At 50.2% G+C, this 18,832-nt stretch overlaps 1 protein-coding gene across 1 annotated transcript in view; it reads left to right on the plus strand.

The window, feature by feature from the left end:
• Nucleotides 1-18,832, plus strand: part of LOC112223949 (transcriptional regulator ATRX-like) — a gene marked incomplete at its 3' end in the record, with an annotated part of 88,851 nt that overhangs the window by 61,139 nt on the left and 8,880 nt on the right. Inside the window, 3 exon segments of the mRNA XM_042326174.1 lie at nucleotides 4,651-4,759; nucleotides 13,022-13,199; nucleotides 17,642-17,833. Coding sequence (XP_042182108.1) covers nucleotides 4,651-4,759; nucleotides 13,022-13,199; nucleotides 17,642-17,833 — 479 coding nt within the window.

Genomic DNA, 18,832 nt, shown 5'->3' on the forward strand with positions numbered 1-18,832 from the left:
CACTACCCCTATGGGTCCTGGTCTAATGTAGTGCCCTACCCCTATGGGTCCTGGTCTAAAGTAGTGCACTACCCTATGGGTCCTGGTCTAAAGTAGTGCACTACCCCTATGGGTCCTGGTCTAATGTAGTGCACTACCCTATGGGCCCTGGTCTAAAGTAGTGCACTACCCCTATGGGTCCTGGTCTAAATGTAGTGCACTACCCCCTATGGGCCCTGGTCTAATGTAGTGCACTACCCCTATGGGCCCTGGTCTAATGTAGTGCACTACCCCTATGGGTCCCTGGTCTAAAGTAGTGCACTACCCTATGGGCCCTGGTCTAATGTAGTGCCCTACCCCTATGGGTCCTGGTCTAATGTAGTGCACTACCCCTATGGGCCCTGGTCTAATGTATTGCACTACCCCTATGGGCCCTGGTCTATGGGTCCTGGTATAAAGTAGTGCACTACCCTATGGGTCCTGGTCTAATGTAGTGCACTACCCTATGGGTCCTGGTCTAATGTAGTGCACTACCCTATGGGTCCTGGTCTAATGTAGTGCACTACCCCTATGGGTCCTAGTCTAATGTAGTGCACTACCCCTATGGGTCCTGGTCTAATGTAGTGCACTACCCCTATGGGCCCTGGTCTAATGTAGTGCACTACCCTATGGGCCCTGGTCTAAAGTAGTGCACTACCCCTATGGGCCCTGGTCTATGGGCCCTGGTCTAATGTAGTGCACTACCCTATGGGCCCTGGTCTAATGGTGCACTACCCCTGGGCCCTGGTCTAATGTAGTGCACTACCCCTATGGGCCCTGGTCTAATGTAGTGCACTACCCTATGGGCCCTGGTCTATGGGTCCTGGTCTAATGTAGTGCCCTACCCTATGGGTCCTGGTCTAATGTAGTGCACTACCCCTATGGGCCCTGGTCTAATGTAGTGCACTACCCCTATGGGTCCTGGTCTAATGTAGTGCACTACCCCTATGGGCCTGGTCTGGTCTGGGTCCTGGTCTAATGTAGTGCACTACCCCTATGGGCCCTGGTCTAAAGTAGTGCACTACCCTAAGTGCCCTGGTCTAATGTAGTGCACTACCCTATGGGTCCTGGTCTAATGTAGTGCACTACCCTATGGGCCCTGGTCTAATGTAGTGCACTACCCTATGGGCCCTGGTCTAATGTAGTGCACTACCCTATGGGCCCTGGTCTAATGTAGTGCACTACCCTATGGGCCCTGGTCTATGGGCCCTGGTCTAATGTAGTGCACTACCCTATGGGCCCTGGTCTATGGGCCCTGGTCTAATGTAGTGCACTACCCCTATGGGCCTGGTCTAAAGTAGTGCACTACCCTATGGGTCCTGGTCTAATGTAGTGCACTACCCCTATGGGCCCTGGTCTAATGGTGCACTACCCTATGGGCCTAGTCTAATGTAGTGCACTACCCTATGGGTCCTGGTCTAATGGTGCACTACCCCTATGGGCCCTGGTCTAATGTAGTGCACTACCCTATGGGCCCTGGTCTGAAGTAGTGCACTACCCCTATGGGCCCTGGTCTATGGGCCCTGGTCTAATGTAGTGCACTACCCCTATGAGTCCTGGTCTAATATAGTGCACTACCCCTATGGGTCCTGGTCTAATGTAGTGCACTACCCCTATGGGCCCTGGTCTAATGTAGTGCACTATATAGGGAATGTGGGTTGTTGCTGGAGGAGACCGTGGCGTGTTGGTACCGGAGGAGACCGTGGCGTGTTGGTACCGGAGGAGACCGTGGCGGGTTGGTACCGGAGGAGACCGTGGCGGGTTGGTACCGGAGGAGACCGAGACCGGAGGAGACCGTGGCGGGTTGGTACCGGAGGAGACCGTGGCGGGTTGGTACCGGAGGAGACCGTGGCGGGTTGGTACCGGAGGAGACCGTGGCGGGTTGGTACCGGAGGAGACCGTGGCGGGGTAGTAATGAGAGAAAACAACACTCTGAAGACATGCAACATGTGTACTGGTACATGCACACAGTATTTCTCTCTGCCCCTCTCAACAAACAGCCTCTGGCATCAGGTCATGTTCTTAATTAAGCCTTGGCATCTGGTTTTGCTTACGTTTTGAAAAGGATTAGACCTTGACTCTTTAAAAAAAAAAAAAAAATGATATAACACAAAAAAATGTTTGCTTAAGGGGTAGCAATTTGTAATGAAAAGATCAGTGAAGTAATTGGAACCATACTGAATGTTAGTTGTGAAGCAGGCAGCATGCGTGTATGTTTAGCAGGCTATATTAAAAGGCTGATCACTTGTGCCTGAGAGGCCTCGTTTGGCCTGGCCTCCACTATCGCTGTTCTCTCAGTACTTTAGTTTACATCTCTCAAATCAATTTCAATGTAAGGGCTTCATTGGTATGGGAAACACATGTTAACATTGCCAAAGCAAGAGAAGGAGATAATAAACAAAAGTGTAAACATTACACTCACAAAAGTTCCAAAAGAACAGAGACATTTAAAATGTCATATTATGTCTTTATACGGTGTTGTAACAATGTGCAAATCATTACAAAAGGGAATTTACAAAGGTGTTTGTTCTTCACTGGTTGCCCTTTTCTTGTGGCAACAGGTCACACATCTTGCTGCCGTGAGTTGATCAACATTTAATTGGTTTTCTAATTCTTTGTGGATCTGTGTAATCTGTGGGAAATGTGTCTCTACTATGGTCATACATTTGGCAGGTTAGGAAGTGCATCTTAGTTTCCACCTCATTTTGTGGGCATTGTGCACATAGGCTGTCTTCTCTTGAGAGCCAGGTCTGCCTACGTCAGCCTTTCTTAATTGCAAGGCTATGCTCACTGAGTCTTCTCTCTCTCAGTACTTTTAACTTGTATCTGTCCTCTCTCTGTTCTCCCCTCTGTTCTCCCCTCTGTTCTCCCCTCCGTTCTCCTCTCTCCGTTCTCCTCTCTCCGTTCTCCTCTCTCCGTTCTCCCTCTCGTTCTCTCCCTCTCTCTCCCCTCTCTGTTCTCCTCTCTCTCCGTTCTCTCCTCTCTGTTCTCCCTCTCCGTTCTCCCTCTCCTGTTCTCCTCTCTCTCTCTGTTCTCCTCTCTCCGTTCTCCTCTCTCTGTTCTCCTCTCTCTGTTCTCCTCTCTCCGTTCTCCTCTCTTCTGGGAAGGCTTTCCACTTCTTGGAACTCCTCTCTCTGTTCTCCTCTCTCCGTTCTCCCTCTCTCTCTGTTCTCCCCAGCTCTCTCTGTTCTCCCCTAGGCTTTCCAGTAGATGTAGGAACATTGCTGCTACAACAGCCTCCACTCTTCTGGAAAGGCTTTCCACTAGATGTTGGAACATTGCTGCTATAACAGCCTCCACTCTTCTGGGAAGGCTTTCCACTCGTTGTTGGAACATTTCTGCGGGGACTTGGTTCTCCTGGCATCTGCCAAACCCAGATTAGTCCGTCAGACAGCCAGATGGTGAAGCGTGATTCATCACTCCAGAGAACACCTTTCCACTGCTCCAGAGTCCAATGGCGACGAGCTTTACACCACTCCAGCTGGTGCTTGACTTTGCGCACGGTGATCTTAGGCTTGTGTGCGGCTGCTCTGCCATGGAAACCCATTTCATGAAGCTCTCAACGAACAGTTGTTGTGCTGACGTTGCTTCCAAAGGCAGTGTGGAACTCGTTAGTAAGAGTTGCAACAGAGGACAGATGATTTTTCCAAGCTTCAGCACTCGGCGGTTCTAGACCCGGCTCCTAGACGTTTCCACTTCACAGTAACAGCCCTGACAGTTGACCAGGGCAGCTCTAGCAGGGAAGACATTTGATCCCTGACTTGTTGGAAAGGTGGCATCCCATTAGCCACTAAATGGTGCTCATGACATCATCAGGACATCTGGTGTAATAGAAGTGTGTTATTTACAGGAAGATCACCAGTCTCCCTTCCGCTATAATGTGGATCCTGTTTACTACCAGTAATGCCTGCAGTGCCGTGGTTGTCCTTTGAACTTTGTGGCTTCAGTGAGAGGGCAGTCATTCTCCCCTGGCCTTTTTTTTGTGATTTGTTTTGGAACTGGGCCTGTCTAGGGATTGGTTTGGAACTGGGCCTGTCTATGGGATTGGTTTGGAACTGGGCCTGTCTAGGGATTGGTTTGGAACTGGGCCTGTCTAGGGATTGGTTTGGAACTGGGCCTGTCTAGGGATTGGTTTGGAACTGGGGACTGGTTTGGAACTGGGCCTGTCTAGGGACTGGTTTGGAACTGGGCCTGTCTAGGGGACTGGTTTGGAACTGGGCCTGTCTAGGGATTGGTTTGGAACTGGGCCTGTCTATGGGATTGGTTTGGAACTGGGCCTGTCTATGGGATTGGTTTGGAACTGGGCCTGTCTATGGGATTGGTTTGGAACTGGGCGTGTCTATTGGGATTGGTTTGGAACAGGGCGTGTCTATTGGCTACCTAAACTGAAGCTGACAGGAGAGTAAGGTCTCCCGAGTGGTGCAGTGGTACTAGAGGCGTCACTACAGACCCTGGTTCCAATCCAGGCTGTATCAACAGGCCGGGAGTCCCATTGGCTCAGCGTCATCCGGCTTCCGGCTGACGTTTTACATAAGAATTTGTTCTTAACTGACTTGCCTAGTAAAATAAAGCCAAACTGTGTGATGACTTTTTGAAGACTGTCGTCTAACTACACTGTGTTTATCTGTGCAGGTGAGGGGAAGTGGTTCCGGAACATAGACTACTACCGTTTGGACGGCTCCACCAACGCCCTGAACCGGAAGAAGTGGGCAGAGGAGTTCAATGACTCCAGCAATGTCCGGTAAACTACGCCCCTCTCTCCACACCTCTACTACACCCCTCTCTCCACACCTCTACTACACCCCTCTCTCCACACCTCTACTACACCCCTCTCTCCACACCTCTACTACACCTCGCTCTCCACCCCTCTCTCCACACCTCTACTACACCCCTCTCTCCACACCTCTACTACACCCTCTCTCCACACCTCTACTACACCCCTCTCTCCACACCTCTACTACACCCCTCTCTCCACACCTCTACTACACCCCTCTCTCCACACCTCTACTACACCCCTCTCTCCACACCTCTACTACACCCCTCTCTCCACACCTCTACTACACCCCTCTCTCCACATCTCTACTACCCCCTCTCTCCACATCTCTACTACCCCCTCTCTCCACACCTCTACTACACCCCTCTCTCCACACCTCTACTACCCCTCTCTCCACACCTCTACTACACCCCTCTCTCCACACTTCTACTACACCCCTCTCTCCACACCTCTACTACCCCCTCTCCCACATCTCTACTACCCCTTCTCTCCACACCTCTACTACACCCCTCTCTCCACACCTCTACTACACCCCTCTCTCCACACCTCTACTACACCCCTCTCTCCACACCTCTACTACACCCCTCTCCCACACCTCTACTACACCCCGCTCTCCACACCTCTACTACACCCCTCTCTCCACACCTCTACCACACCCCGCTCTCCACACCTCCACTACACCCCGCTCTCTCCACATCTCCACTACACCCTCTCCACACCTCTACTACACCTCGGCTCTCCGCACCTCTACTACGCCCCTCTCTCCACATTCTACTACCCCCTCTCTCCACACTCTACTACGCCCCTCTCTCCACACCTCTACTACACCCCGCTCTCCACACCTCTACTACACCCCGCTCTCCACCCTCTCTCCACACCGCTACTACACCTCGCTCTCCACACCTCTACTACACCTCGCTCTCCACACCGCTACTACACCTCGCTCTCCACACCGCTACTACACCTCGCTCTCCACACCGCTACTACACCTCGCTCTCCACACCTGGGTACTACACCTCGCTCTCCACACCTCTACTACACCTCGCTCTCCACACCTCTACTACACCTCGCTCTCCACCCCTCTCTCCACACCTCTACGCCCCTCTCTCCACACCTCTACTACACCTCGCTCTCCACACCTCTACTACACTCGCTCTCCACCCCTCTCTCCACCCGCTACTACACCTCGCTCTCACACCTCTACTACACCTCGCTCTCCACACCTCTACTACACCTCGCTCTCCACACCGCCACTACACCTCGCTCTCCACACCGCTACTACACCTCGCTCTCCACACCGCTACTACACCTCGCTCTCCACACCGCTACTACACTCGCTCTCCACACCGCTACTACACCTCGCTCTCCACACCTCTACTACACCTCGCTCTCCACACCTCTACTACACCTCGCTCTCCACACCTCTACTACACCTCGCTCTCCACACCTCCACACCTCTACTACACCCCTCTCTCCACACCTCTACTACGCCCCTCTCTCCACACCTCTACTACACCTCGCTCTCCACACCTCTACTACACCTCTCTCCACACCTCTACTACACCTCGCTCTCCACACCTCTACTACACCTCGCTCTCCACACCTCTACTACACCTCGCTCTCCACACCTCTACACCCCCTACTACACCCCTCTCTCCACACCTCTACTACACCCCTCTCTCCACACCTCTACTACACCTCGCTCTCCACACCTCTACGCCCCTCTCTCCACACGTCTACTACCCCTCGCTCTCCACACCTCTACTACACCTCGCTCTCCACACCTCTACTACACCTCGCTCTCCCTAACTCTCTCTCTTTTTATTTTTTTTATTTTTTTATTTAACCCTCTAACTCTCTCCCTCTAACTCTCTCCCTCTAACTCTCTCCCTCTAACTCTCTCTCTAACTCTCTCTCGCTCTCTCTATTTTTATTTTTTACATTTTTTTATTTAACCCTCTAACTCTCTCTCCCTCTAACTCTCTCTCCCTCTAACTCTCTCTCTCTAACTCTCTCCCTCTAACTCTCTCTCTCTCTCTCGCTCTCTCTAACTCTCGCTCTCTCTAACTCTCTCTCTCTAACTCTCTCTCTCTAACTCTCTCTCTCTAACTCTCTCTCTCTAACTCTCTCCCTCTAACTCTCTCCCTCTAACTCTCTCCCTCTAACTCTCTCCCTCTAACTCTCTCTCTTTTTATTTTTTTATTTTTTTTATTTAACCCTCTAACTCTCTCTCCTCTAACTATCTCTAACTCTCTCTCGCTCTACTAACTCTCGCTTTCTAACTCTCGCTCTCTAACTCTCGCTCTCTAACTCTCTCTCTCTCTAACTCTCTCTCTCGCTCTCTAACTCTCTCTCTCTCTAACTCTCGCTCTCTCTAACTCTCGCTCTCTCTCTCGCTCTCTCTAACTCTAACTCTCTCTCTCTCTCTAACTCTCTAACTCTCTCTAACTCTCTCTAACTAACTCTAACTCTCTCTCTCTAACTCTCTCTCCCTCTAACTCTCTCTCCACTAACTCTCTCTCCCTCTAACTCTCTCTCCCTCTAACTCTCTCCCTCTAACTCTCTCTCCCTCTAACTCTCTCTCCCTCTAACTCTCTTTCTAACTCTCTCCCTTAACTCCCTCTAACTCCTCTAACTCTCTAACTCCCTCTAACTCTCTCTCTCTCTCTAACTCTCTCTAACTACTAACTCTCTCCTCTCTAACTCTCTCCTCTAACTCTCTCCCTCTAACTCTCTCTAACTCTCGCTCTCTCTCCTCTAACTCTCTCTCTCTAACTCTCTCTCCTCTAACTCTCTCTCCTCTAACTCTCGCCACTAACTCTCTAACTCTCTCTCTCTCTCTAACTCTCGCTCTCTCTAACTCTCGCTCTCTCTAACTCTCGCTCTCTAACTCTCTCTCTAACTCTCGCTCTCTCTAACTCTCGCTCTCTCTAACTCTCGCTCTCTCTAACTCTCTCTCTCTAACTCTCTCTCTCTCTAACTCGCTCTCTCTCTAACTCTCTCTAACTCTCTCTCTAACTCTCTCTAACTCTCTCTCTAACTCTCTCTCTAACTCTCTCCTCTAACTCTCTCCCTCTAACTCTCTCCCTCTAACTCTCTCCCTCTAACTCTCTCCTAACTCTCTCCCTCTAACTCTCTCCCTCTAACTCTCTCTCCCTCTAACTCTCTCTCCCTCTAACTCTCTCTCTCTCTCTCCTCCTAACTCTCTCTCCCTCTAACTCTCTCTCCCTCTAACTCTCTCTCCCTCTAACTCTCTCTCCCTCTAACTCTCTCTAACTCCCTCTAACTCTCTCTCCCTCTAACTCTCTCTCTCTAACTCTCTCCTCTAACTCCCTCTAACTCCCTCTAACTCTCTCTTTTAACTCTCTCCCTCTCTAACTCTCTCTCCCTCTAACTCTCTCTCCCTCTAACTCTCTCTCTCTAACTCTCTAACTCTCTCTCTCTCTCTAACTCTCTCTCTAACTCTCTCCCTAACTCTAACTCTCTCCTCTCTCTCTAACTCTCTCTCTCTAACTCTCTCTCTAACTCTAACTCTCTCTCTAACTCTCTAACTCTCTCTCTCTCTCTCTAACTCTCTCCCTCTAACTCTCTCCCTCTAACTCTCTCCCTCTAACTCTCTCTCTAACTCTCTCTCCTCTCTCTAACTCTCTCTCCCTCTAACTCTCTCTCCCTTTAACTCTCTCTCCTCTAACTCTCTCTCTCTCTAACTCTCTAACTCCCTCTAACTCTCTCTCCCTCTAACTCCCTCTAACTCTCTCTCTCTCTAACTCCCTCTCTAACTCTCCTCTCTCTCTCTCTCTAACTCCCTCCTAACTCTCTCTCTCTCTAACTCTCTCTAACTCTCTCTCCTCTAACTCTCTCTCCCTCTAACTCTCTCTCTAACTCTCTCTCTCTCTCTCTCCCCTCTAACTCTCTCTCTCTAACTCTCTCTAACTCTCTCTCCTCTAACTCTCTCTCCCTCTAACTCTCTCTCCCTCTAACTCTCCTCTAACTCCTCTCCCTCTAACTCTCTCTCCCTAACTCCCCTCTAACTCTCTCTAACTCTCTAACTCTCCTCTCTAACTCTCTCTAACTCTCTCTAACTCTCGCTCTAACTCTAACTCCTCTCTCTAACTCTCTCTAACTCTCTAACTCTCTAACTCTCTCTAACTCTCTAACTCTCGCTCTCTAACTCTCGCTCTCTCTAACTCTCGCTCTCTAACTCTCGCTCTCTCTAACTCGCTCTCTCTAACTCTCTCTCCCTCTAACTCTCTCTCCCTCTAACTCTCTCTCCCTCTAACTCTCTCTCCCTCTAACTCTCTCTAACTCTCTCTAACTCTCTCTAACTCTCTCTAACTCTCTCTAACTCTCTCTAACTCCCTCTAACTCCCTCTAACTCCCTCTAACTCCCTCTAACTCCCTCTAACTCCCTCTAACTCACTCTAACTCCCTCTAACTCTCTCTCTCTCACTCTCTCTCCCTCTAACTCTCTCTCCCTCTAACTCTCTCTCCCTCTAACTCTCTCTCCCTCTAACTCTCTCTCCCTCTAACTCTCTCTCCCTCTAACTCTCTCCCTCTCTAACTCTCTCCCTCTAACTCCCTCTCTAACTCTCTCTAACTCTCTCTCCCTCTAACTCTCTCTCCTCTCTAACTCTCTCTCCCTCTAACTCTCTCTCCCTCTAACTCTCTCTCTCTAACTCTCTCTAACTCTCTAACTCTCTCCCTCTCTAACTCTCTCCCTCTCTAACTCTCTCTCTCTCTAACTCTCTCTCCTCTCTCTCTCTCTCTCCTCTCTAACTCTCTCTCCCTCTCTAACTCTCTCTCCCTCTAACTCTCTCTCTCTCCTCTCTAACTCTCTCTCTAACCTCTCTAACTCTCTAACTCTCTCTCCCTCTAACTCTCTCTCCCTCTAACTCCTCCTCTAACTCTCTCCCTCTAACTCTCTCCCTCTCTAACTCTCTCCCTCTCTAACTCTCTCCCTCTCTAACTCTCTCTCCCTCTAACTCTCTCTCCCTCTAACTCTCTCCCCTCTAACTCTCTCTCCCCTCTAACTCTCTCTCTCTAACCTCTAACTCTCTCTCCCTCTCTAACTCTCTCCCTCTAACTCTCTCCCTCTCTAACTCTCTCTCTCTCTAACTCTCTCTCCCTCTCTAACTCTCTCTCTCTCTAACTCTCTCTCTCTAACTCTCCTCTCTAACTCTCTCCTCTCTAACTCTCTCCCTCTCTAACTCTCTCTCTCTAACTCTCTCTCCTCTCTAACTCTCTCTCTAACTCTCTCTAACTCTCTCTCCTCTCTAACTCTCTCTCCCTCTCTAACTCTCTCCCTCTCTAACTCTCTCCCTCTAACTCTCTCCCTCTAACTCTCTCCCCTCTAACTCTCTCTCCCTCTAACTCTCTCTCCCTCTAACTCTCTCTCCCTCTAACTCTCTCTCCCTCTAACTCCTCTAACTCTCTCTAACTCTCTCTCTAACTCTCCTCTAACTCCTCTCTAACTCTCTCCCTCTAACTCTCTCCCTCCTCTCTCCCTCTAACTCTCTCCCTCTAACTCTCCTCTCTAACTCTCTCTCCCTCTAACTCTCTCTCCCTCTAACTCTCTCTCCCTCTAACTCTCTCTCCCTCTAACTCTCTCTCCCTCTAACTCTCTCTCTAACTCCCTCTAACTCCCTCTAACTCTCTCCCTCTCTAACTCTCTCCCTCTCTAACTCTCTCCCTCTCTAACTCTCTCCTCTCTCTCTCTCTAACTCTCTCTCCCTCTAACTCTCTCTCCCTCTAACTCTCTCTCCCTCTAACTCTCTCTCCCTCTAACTCTCTCTAACTCCTCTAACTCTCTCTAACTCCTCTAACTCTCTCTCCTCTCTAACTCTCTCCCTCTAACTCTCTCCCTAACTCTCTCTCTCTCTCCCCTCTAACTCTCTCTCCCTCTAACTCTCTCTCCCTCTAACTCTCTCTCCCTCTAACTCTCTCTCCCTCTAACTCTCTCCCCTCTAACTCTCTCCTCTCTCCCTCTAACTCCTCTCCCTCTAACTCTCTCTCCCTCTAACTCTCTCTAACTCTCTCTCTCTAACTCTCGCTCTCTCTAACTCTCGCTCTCTAACTCTCTCTCTCTCTAACTCTCTCTCTCTAACTCTCTCTCTCTAACTCTCTCTCTCTAACTCTCTCTCCTCTCTCTCTAACTCTCTCCCTCTCTAACTCTCTCCCTCTCTAACTCTCTCCCTCTCTAACTCTCTCCCTCTAACTCTCTCCCTCTAACTCTCTCCCTCTAACTCTCTCTCCCTCTAACTCTCTCTCCCTCTAACTCTCTCTCCCTCTAACTCTCTCTCCCTCTAACTCTCTCTCCCTCTAACTCTCTCTCCCTCTAACTCTCTCTCCCTCTAACTCTCTCTCCCTCTAACTCTCTCTCCCTCTAACTCCCTCTAACTCCCTCTAACTCTCTCTAACTCTCTCTAACTCTCTCTAACTCTCTCCCTCTCTAACTCTCTCCCTCTCTAACTCTCTCCCTCTCTAACTCTCTAACTCTCTCTCCTCTCTCTAACTCTCTCTCCCTCTAACTCTCTCTCCCTCTAACTCTCTCCCTCTCTAACTCTCTCTCTCTCTCCCTCTCTAACTCTCTCCCTCTCTAACTCTCTCTCTCCTCTCTAACTCTCTCTCCCTCTCTAACTCTCTCTCCTCTAACTCTCTCTCCCTCTAACTCTCTCTCCCTCTCTAACTCTCTCTCCCTCTCTAACTCTCTCCCTCTCTAACTCTCTCCCTCTCTAACTCTCTCCCTCTCTAACTCTCTCCCTCTCTAACTCTCTCCCTCTCTAACTCTCTCCCTCTCTAACTCTCTCCCTCTCTAACTCTCTCCCTCTCTAACTAACTCTCTCTCTCTCCCTCTCTAACTCTCTCCCTCTCTAACTCTCTCCCTCTCTAACTCTCTAACTCTCTCCCTCTAACTCTCTAACTCCTCTCCCTCTAACTCTCTCTCCCTCTCTAACTCTCTCTCCCTCTAACTCTCTCCCTCTCTAACTCTCTCCCTCTCTAACTCTCTCCCTCTCTAACTCTCTCCCTCTCTAACTCTCTCCCTCTCTAACTCTCTCCCTCTCTAACTCTCTCCCTCTAACTCTCTCCCTCTAACTCTCTCCCTCTAACTCTCTCCCTCTAACTCTCTCTCCCTCTCTAACTCTCTCTCCCTCTAACTCTCTCTCTTCTAACTCTCTCCCCTCTAACTCTCTCCCCTCTAACTCTCTCTAACTCTCTCTAACTCTCTCCTCTCGCTCTCTCTAACTCTCTCTCTCTCTAACTCTCGCCTCTAACTCTCTCTCTAACCTCTCTCTCTAACTCAGCTCTCTCTAACTCCAGCTCTCTCTAACTCTCTCTCTAACCTCTCTCTAACTCTCTCTCTCTAACTCTCTCCTCCTCTCTCTCTCTAACTCTCTCCCTCTAACTCTCTCCCTCTAACTCTCTCCCTCTAACTCTCTCCCCTAACTCTCTCCCTCTAACTCTCTCCCTCTAACTCTCTCCCTCTAACTCTCTCTCCCTCTAACTCTCTCTCCTCTAACTCTCTCTCCCTCTAACTCTCTCTCCCTCTAACTCTCTCTCCCTCTAACTCTCTCTCCCTCTAACTCTCTCTCCCTCTAACTCTCTCTCCCTCTAACTCTCTCTCCCTCTAACTCTCTCTCCCTCTAACTCTCTCTCCCTCTAACTCTCTCTCCCTCTAACTCTCTCCCTCTAACTCTCTCTCCCTCTAACTCTCTCTCCCTCTAACTCTCTCTCCCTCTAACTCTCTCTCCCTCTAACTCTCTCTCCCTCTAACTCCCTCTCACTCCCTCTAACTCCCTCTAACTCTAACTCTCCTAACTCTCTCTAACTCTCTCTAACTCTCTCCCTCTCTAACTCTCTCCCTCTCTAACTCTCTCCCTCTCTAACTCTCTCCCTCTCTAACTCTCTCCCTCTCTAACTCTCTAACTCTCTCCCTCTAACTCTCTCTAACTCTCTCTAACTCTCTCCCTCTCTAACTCTCTCCCTCTCTAACTCTCTCCCTCTCTAACTCTCTCCCTCTCTAACTCTCTCCCTCTCTAACTCTCTAACTCTCTCCCTCTAACTCTCTCTCCCTCTAACTCTCTCTCCCTCTAACTCTCTCTCCCTCTCTAACTCTCTCCCTCTCTAACTCTCTCCCTCTCTAACTCTCTCCCTCTCTAACTCTCTCCCTCTCTAACTCTCTCCCTCTCTAACTCTCTCCCTCTCTAACTCTCTCCCTCTCTAACTCTGTAGAGGTCGGTTGTTCCTGATCTCGACCAGGGCTGGTTCTCTGGGCATCAACCTGATAGGAGCTAACAGGGTCATCATCTTCGACGCGTCCTGGAACCCGTCGTACGACATCCAGAGTATCTTCAGGCTCTACCGCTTCGGACAGCTCAAGACCTGCTACGTCTACCGATTCCTGGCTCAGGTAACCAGCCAGTCAGCCAGCCAGTCAACCAGCCAGTCAACCAGTCAGTCAGCAACCAGCCAGCCAGTCAGTCAGTCAACCAGCCAGCCAGCCAGTCAGTGTCAGTCAACCAGCCAGTCAGTCAGTCAACCAGCCAGCCAGTCAGTCAACCAGCCAGCCAGCCAGCCAGTCAGTCAACCAGCCAGCCAGTCAGTCAGTCAACCAGCCAGCCAGTCAGTCAACCAGCCAGTCAGTCAACCAGCCAGCCAGTCAGTCAACCAGCCAGGCAGTCAGTCAACCAGCCAGCCAGTCAGTCAACCAGCCAGCCAGTTAGTCAGTCAACCAGCCAGCCAGTCAGTCAACCAGCCAGGCAGTCAGTCAACCAGCCAGCCAGTCAACCAGCCAGTCAACCAGCCAGCCAGTCAGTCAGTCAACCAGTCAGCCAGTCAACCAGCCAGTCAACCAGCCAGTCAACCAGCCAGTCAACCAGCCAGTCAACCAACCAACCAGCCAGTCAACCAACCAGCCAGCCAGTCAGTCAACCAGCCAGCCAGTCAGTCAGTCAACCAGCCAGCCAGTCAACCAGCCAGCCAGTCAACCAGCCAGCCAGCCAGTCAACCATAGCAAGTCAGTCAGTCAACCAGCCAGTCAGTCAACTAGCCAGCCAGCCAGTCAACCAGTCAGTCAACCAGCCAGCCAGTCAGTCAGCTGGACAGCCAGCCAGTCAGTCAACCAGCCAGCCAGCCAGTGTCAGTTAACCAGCCAGCCAGTCAGTCAACCAGCCAGCCAGTCAGCCAGCCAGTCAACCAGCAAGTCAGTCAGTCAACCAGCCAGTCAGTCAACCAGCCAGTCAGTCAGTCAACTAGCCATCCAGCCAGTCAGTCAACTAGCCAGCCAGTCAACCAGCCAGCCAGCCAGCCAGCCAGTCAACCAGCCAGTCAGTCAACCAGCCAGCCAGTCAGTCAACTAGCCAGTCAACCAGCCAGCCAGCCAGTCAGCCAATCAACCAGTCAGTCAGTCAGCCAGTCAATCAGCCAGTCACGTAATACCCAGCAGAGTTCAGACAATATCCAGGACAACAAAGTAGGAACTCCATAGATAGAAAATGTGTATTGTAGCTGGACAGTTAGTGACGTAGTGTCATGTGTAGCTGGACAGTTAATGACGTAGTGTCATGTGTAGCTGGACAGTTAGTGACGTAGTGGCGTGTGTAGCTGGACAGTTAGTGACGTAGTGGCGTGTGTAGCTGGACAGTTAATGACGTAGTGGCGTGTGTAGCTGGACAGTTAATGACGTAGTGGCGTGTGTAGATGGACAGTTAATGACGTAGTGTCGTGTGTAGCTGGACAGTTAATGACGTAGTGTTGTGTGTAGCTGGACAGTTAGTGATGTAGTGGCGTGTGTAGCTGGACAGTTAATGACGTAGTGGCGTGTGTAGCTGGACAGTTAGTGGCGTGTGTAGCTGGACAGTTAATGACGTAGTGGCGTGTGTAGCTGGACAGTTGGTGACGTAGTGTCATGTGTAGCTGGACAGTTAATGATGTAGTAGCGTGTGTAGCTGGACAGTTAGTGACGTAGTGTCGTTTGTAGCTGGACAGTTAGTGACGTAGTGTTGTTTGTAGCTGGACAGTTAGTGACGTAGTGGCGTGTTTAGCTGGACAGTTAGTGATGTAGTGTCATGTGTAGCTGGACAGTTAGTGACGTAGTGTCATGTGTAGCTGGACAGTTAATGATGTAGTAGCGTGTGTAGCTGGACAGTTAGTGACGTAGTGGCGTGTGTAGCTGGACAGTTAGTGAAGTAGTGTCGTGTGTAGCTGGACAGTTAATGACGTAGTGTCGTGTGTAGCTGGACAGTTAATGACGTAGTGTTGTGTGTAGCTGGACAGTTAATGACGTAGTGTCGTGTGTAGCTGGACGGTTAATGGCGTGTAGTGGACAGTTAGTGGCGTGTGTAGCTGGACAGTTAATGACGTAGTGTTGTGTGTAGCTGGACGGTTAATGGCGTAGTGTCGTGTGTAGCTGGACAGTTAGTGACGTAGTGTTGTGTGTAGCTGGACAGTTAATGACGTAGTGTCGTGTGTAGCTGGACGGTTAATGGCGTAGTGTCGTGTGTAGCTGGACAGTTAATGACGTAGTGTTGTGTGTAGCTGGACAGTTAATGACGTAGTGTCGTGTGTAGCTGGACAGTTAGTGACGTAGTGGCGTGTGTAGCTGGACAGTTAATGACGTAGTGGCGTGTGTAGCTGGACAGTTAGTGGCGTGTGTAGCTGGACAGTTAATGACGTAGTGGCGTGTGTAGCTGGACAGTTGGTGACGTAGTGTCATGTGTAGCTGGACAGTTAATGATGTAGTAGCGTGTGTAGCTGGACAGTTAGTGACGTAGTGTTGTTTGTAGCTGGACAGTTAGTGACGTAGTGGCGTGTGTAGCTGGACAGTTAGTGACGTAGTGGCGTGTTTAGCTGGACAGTTAGTGATGTAGTGTCATGTGTAGCTGGACAGTTGGTGACGTGTGTCATGTGTAGCTGGACAGTTAATGATGTAGTAGCGTGTGTAGCTGGACAGTTAGTGACGTAGTGGCGTGTGTAGCTGGACAGTTAGTGAAGTAGTGGCGTGTGTAGCTGGACAGTTAATGACGTAGTGGCGTGTGTAGCTGGACAGTTAGTGAAGTAGTGTCGTGTGTAGCTGGACAGTTAATGACGTAGTGTCGTGTTTAGCTGGACGGTTAATGACGTAGTGTCGTGTGTAGCTGGACAGTTAATGACGTAGTGGCGTGTGTAGCTGGACAGTTAGTGAAGTAGTGTCGTGTGTAGCTGGACGTTAATGACGTAGTGTCGTGTTTAGCTGGACGGTTAATGACGTAGTGTCGTGTGTAGCTGGACAGTTAATGACGTAGTGTCGTGTGTAGCTGGACAGTTAGTGATGGCGTGTGTAGCTGGACAGTTAGCGACGTAGTGGCGTGTGTAGCTGGACAGTTAGTGACGTAGTGGCGTGTGTAGCTGGACAGTTAGTGACGTAGTGGCGTGTGTAGCTGGACAGTTAATGGCGTGTCGTGTGTAGCTGGACAGTTAGTGGCGTGTGTAGCTGGACAGTTAGTGGCGTGTGTAGCTGGACAGTTAGTGACGTTAGTGACGTGTGTGTAGGTGGACAGTTAGTGACGTAGTGGCGTGTGTAGGTGGACAGTTAATGACGTAGTGTCGTGTGTAGCTGGGCAGTTAGTGACGTAGTGGCGTGTGTAGCTGGACAGTTAGTGGCGTGTGTAGCTGGACAGTTAATGACGTAGTGGCGTGTGTAGCTAGACAGTTAATGACGTAGTGGCGTGTGTAGCTGGACAGTTAATGACGTAGTGTCGTGTGTAGCTGGACAGTTAGTGACGTAGTGTCATGTGTAGCTGGACAGTTAATGATGTAGTAGCGTGTGTAGCTGGACAGTTAGTGACGTAGTGTCGTTTGTAGCTGGACAGTTAGTGACGTAGTGGCGTGTTTAGCTGGACAGTTAGTGATGTAGTGTCATGTGTAGCTGGACAGTTGGTGACGTAGTGTCATGTGTAGCTGGACAGTTAATGATGTAGTGGCATGTGTAGCTGGACAGTTAGTGAAGTAGTGTCGTGTGTAGCTGGACGGTTAATGACGTAGTGTCGTGTGTAGCTGGACGGTTAATGACGTAGTGTCGTGTGTAGCTGGACGGTTAATGATGTAGTGTCGTGTGTAGCTGGACGGTTAATGACGTAGTGTCGTGTGTGGCTGGACAGTTAGTGACGTGTGTAGCTGGACAGTTAGTGACGTGTGTAGCTGGACAGTTAGTGACGTAGTGTCGTGTGTAGCTGGACGGTTAGTGGTGTGTGTAGCTGGACAGTTAGTGACGTAGTGGCGTGTGTAGCTGGACAGTTAGTGACGTAGTGGCGTGTGTAGCTGGACAGTTGTGTAGCTGACGTTAGTGGCGTGTGTAGCTGGACAGTTAGTGACGTAGTGGCGTGTGTAGCTGGACAGTTAGTGGCGTGTGTAGCTGGACAGTTAGTGGCGTGTGTAGCTGGACAGTTAGTGACGTAGTGGCGTGTGTAGCTGGACAGTTAGTGACGTAGTGGCGTGTGTAGCTGGACAGTTAGTGACGTAGTGGCGTGTGTAGCTGGACAGTTAGTGACGTAGTGGTGTGTGTAGCTGGACAGTTAGTGACGTAGTGGCGTGTGTAGCTGGACAGTTAGTGACGTAGTGGTGTGTGTAGCTGGACAGTTAGTGACGTAGTGGCGTGTGTAGCTGGACAGTGACGTTGTGGGGTCAGGGTACTATAGATGTAAACCTGTCCTCTGACCTGTCCTCTTCTCCTCTCAGGGTACTATAGATGTAAACCTGTCCTCTTTCCCTCTCAGGGTACTATAGATGTAAACCTGTCCTCTGACCTGTCCTCTTCCCTTCTCAGGGTACTACAGATGTAAACCTGCCCTCTGACCTGTCTTCTCTCCCTCTCAGGGTACTATGGAAGAGAAGATCTATGACCGCCAGGTCGCTAAACAGTCTCTGTCCTTCCGAGTGGTGGATCAACAGCAGATAGAGAGACATTTCACCATGAATGAGCTGACGGAGCTCTACGCCTTTGAACCTGACCTTCTGGATGATCCCACTGGCAAGAAGAGCAAGAGGACCACGCCTATGCTGCCAAAGGTACCGAGGCTGGATGGGATGGCTGGATGGGATGGCTGGGGGGGGTATAATCTCTCTAGGACAGGCGTCGGTAACATAGATGTATGTCACTTCTGTCCCAGGACGATGGGATGTGACTAATAACGAGAAACCATTGTCACTGGTTATTTGGACAAATCACGGTTTTGTGTGTGTGCACACTCACCCTCTTAAATCTGTGTAGTGGAGGGAACATGCGGCCCATCTGGCCCCCTGCTCACCGAGCCCCTGCAGAGGAACAGGTCCAACCCTCGTTACTGTGTTTAAACCCTCTCATTATAGACACACCGCAATATCCTTCACTGGAACAACGATGAACCAAATAACCTTTAAATGCCAAGATGCTCTGTTAACCTGCTCCCTCTGTGCATATGTACCCTGGAATATGTGTGTGTGTGTGTAACAGGTTCGTGTGCAGCCAGCTGCCTTTGATCTTTAGAGATGTCATAAACCCTGTTGTTTATCCCTCCCTCGGTCTGTCCGGCCTGCGTCCACCCTCCAGCTCTCTCTCTGTTTCGTTCCATTGTTTCCTCTCCTCATGGGTGCAGGTGCTGTGTGACAGGCTGGTTTGGCCCCCAAGGGCCATGCAGTTTAATGATCTCAGCACAGCCTTTAGAGAGGCTGTCTAACAGCACAACACAGCTGCTCCGACATTCATCTGTTTACTGCCTTTTACCAAATAGATGGATGAATCCGTTGGAGAGGAGAGATGGATGAATCAGTTGGAGAGAGGAGAGATGGATGAATCAGTTGGAGAGAAGCGAGATGGATGAATCAGTTGGAGAGAGGAGAGATGGATGAATCAGTTGGAGAGAGGAGAGATTGATGAATCAGTTGGAGAGAAGCGAGATGGATGAATCAGTTGGAGAGGAGAGATGGATGAATCAGTTGGAGAGATGGATGAATCAGTTGGAGAGAAGAGATGGATGAATCTGTTGGAGAGATGGATGAATCTGTTGGAGAGGAGAGATGGATGAATCA

Source organism: Oncorhynchus tshawytscha, linkage group LG08 (genome assembly GCF_018296145.1).
Source record: "Oncorhynchus tshawytscha isolate Ot180627B linkage group LG08, Otsh_v2.0, whole genome shotgun sequence".
NCBI classification, from domain to species: domain Eukaryota; kingdom Metazoa; phylum Chordata; class Actinopteri; order Salmoniformes; family Salmonidae; genus Oncorhynchus; species Oncorhynchus tshawytscha.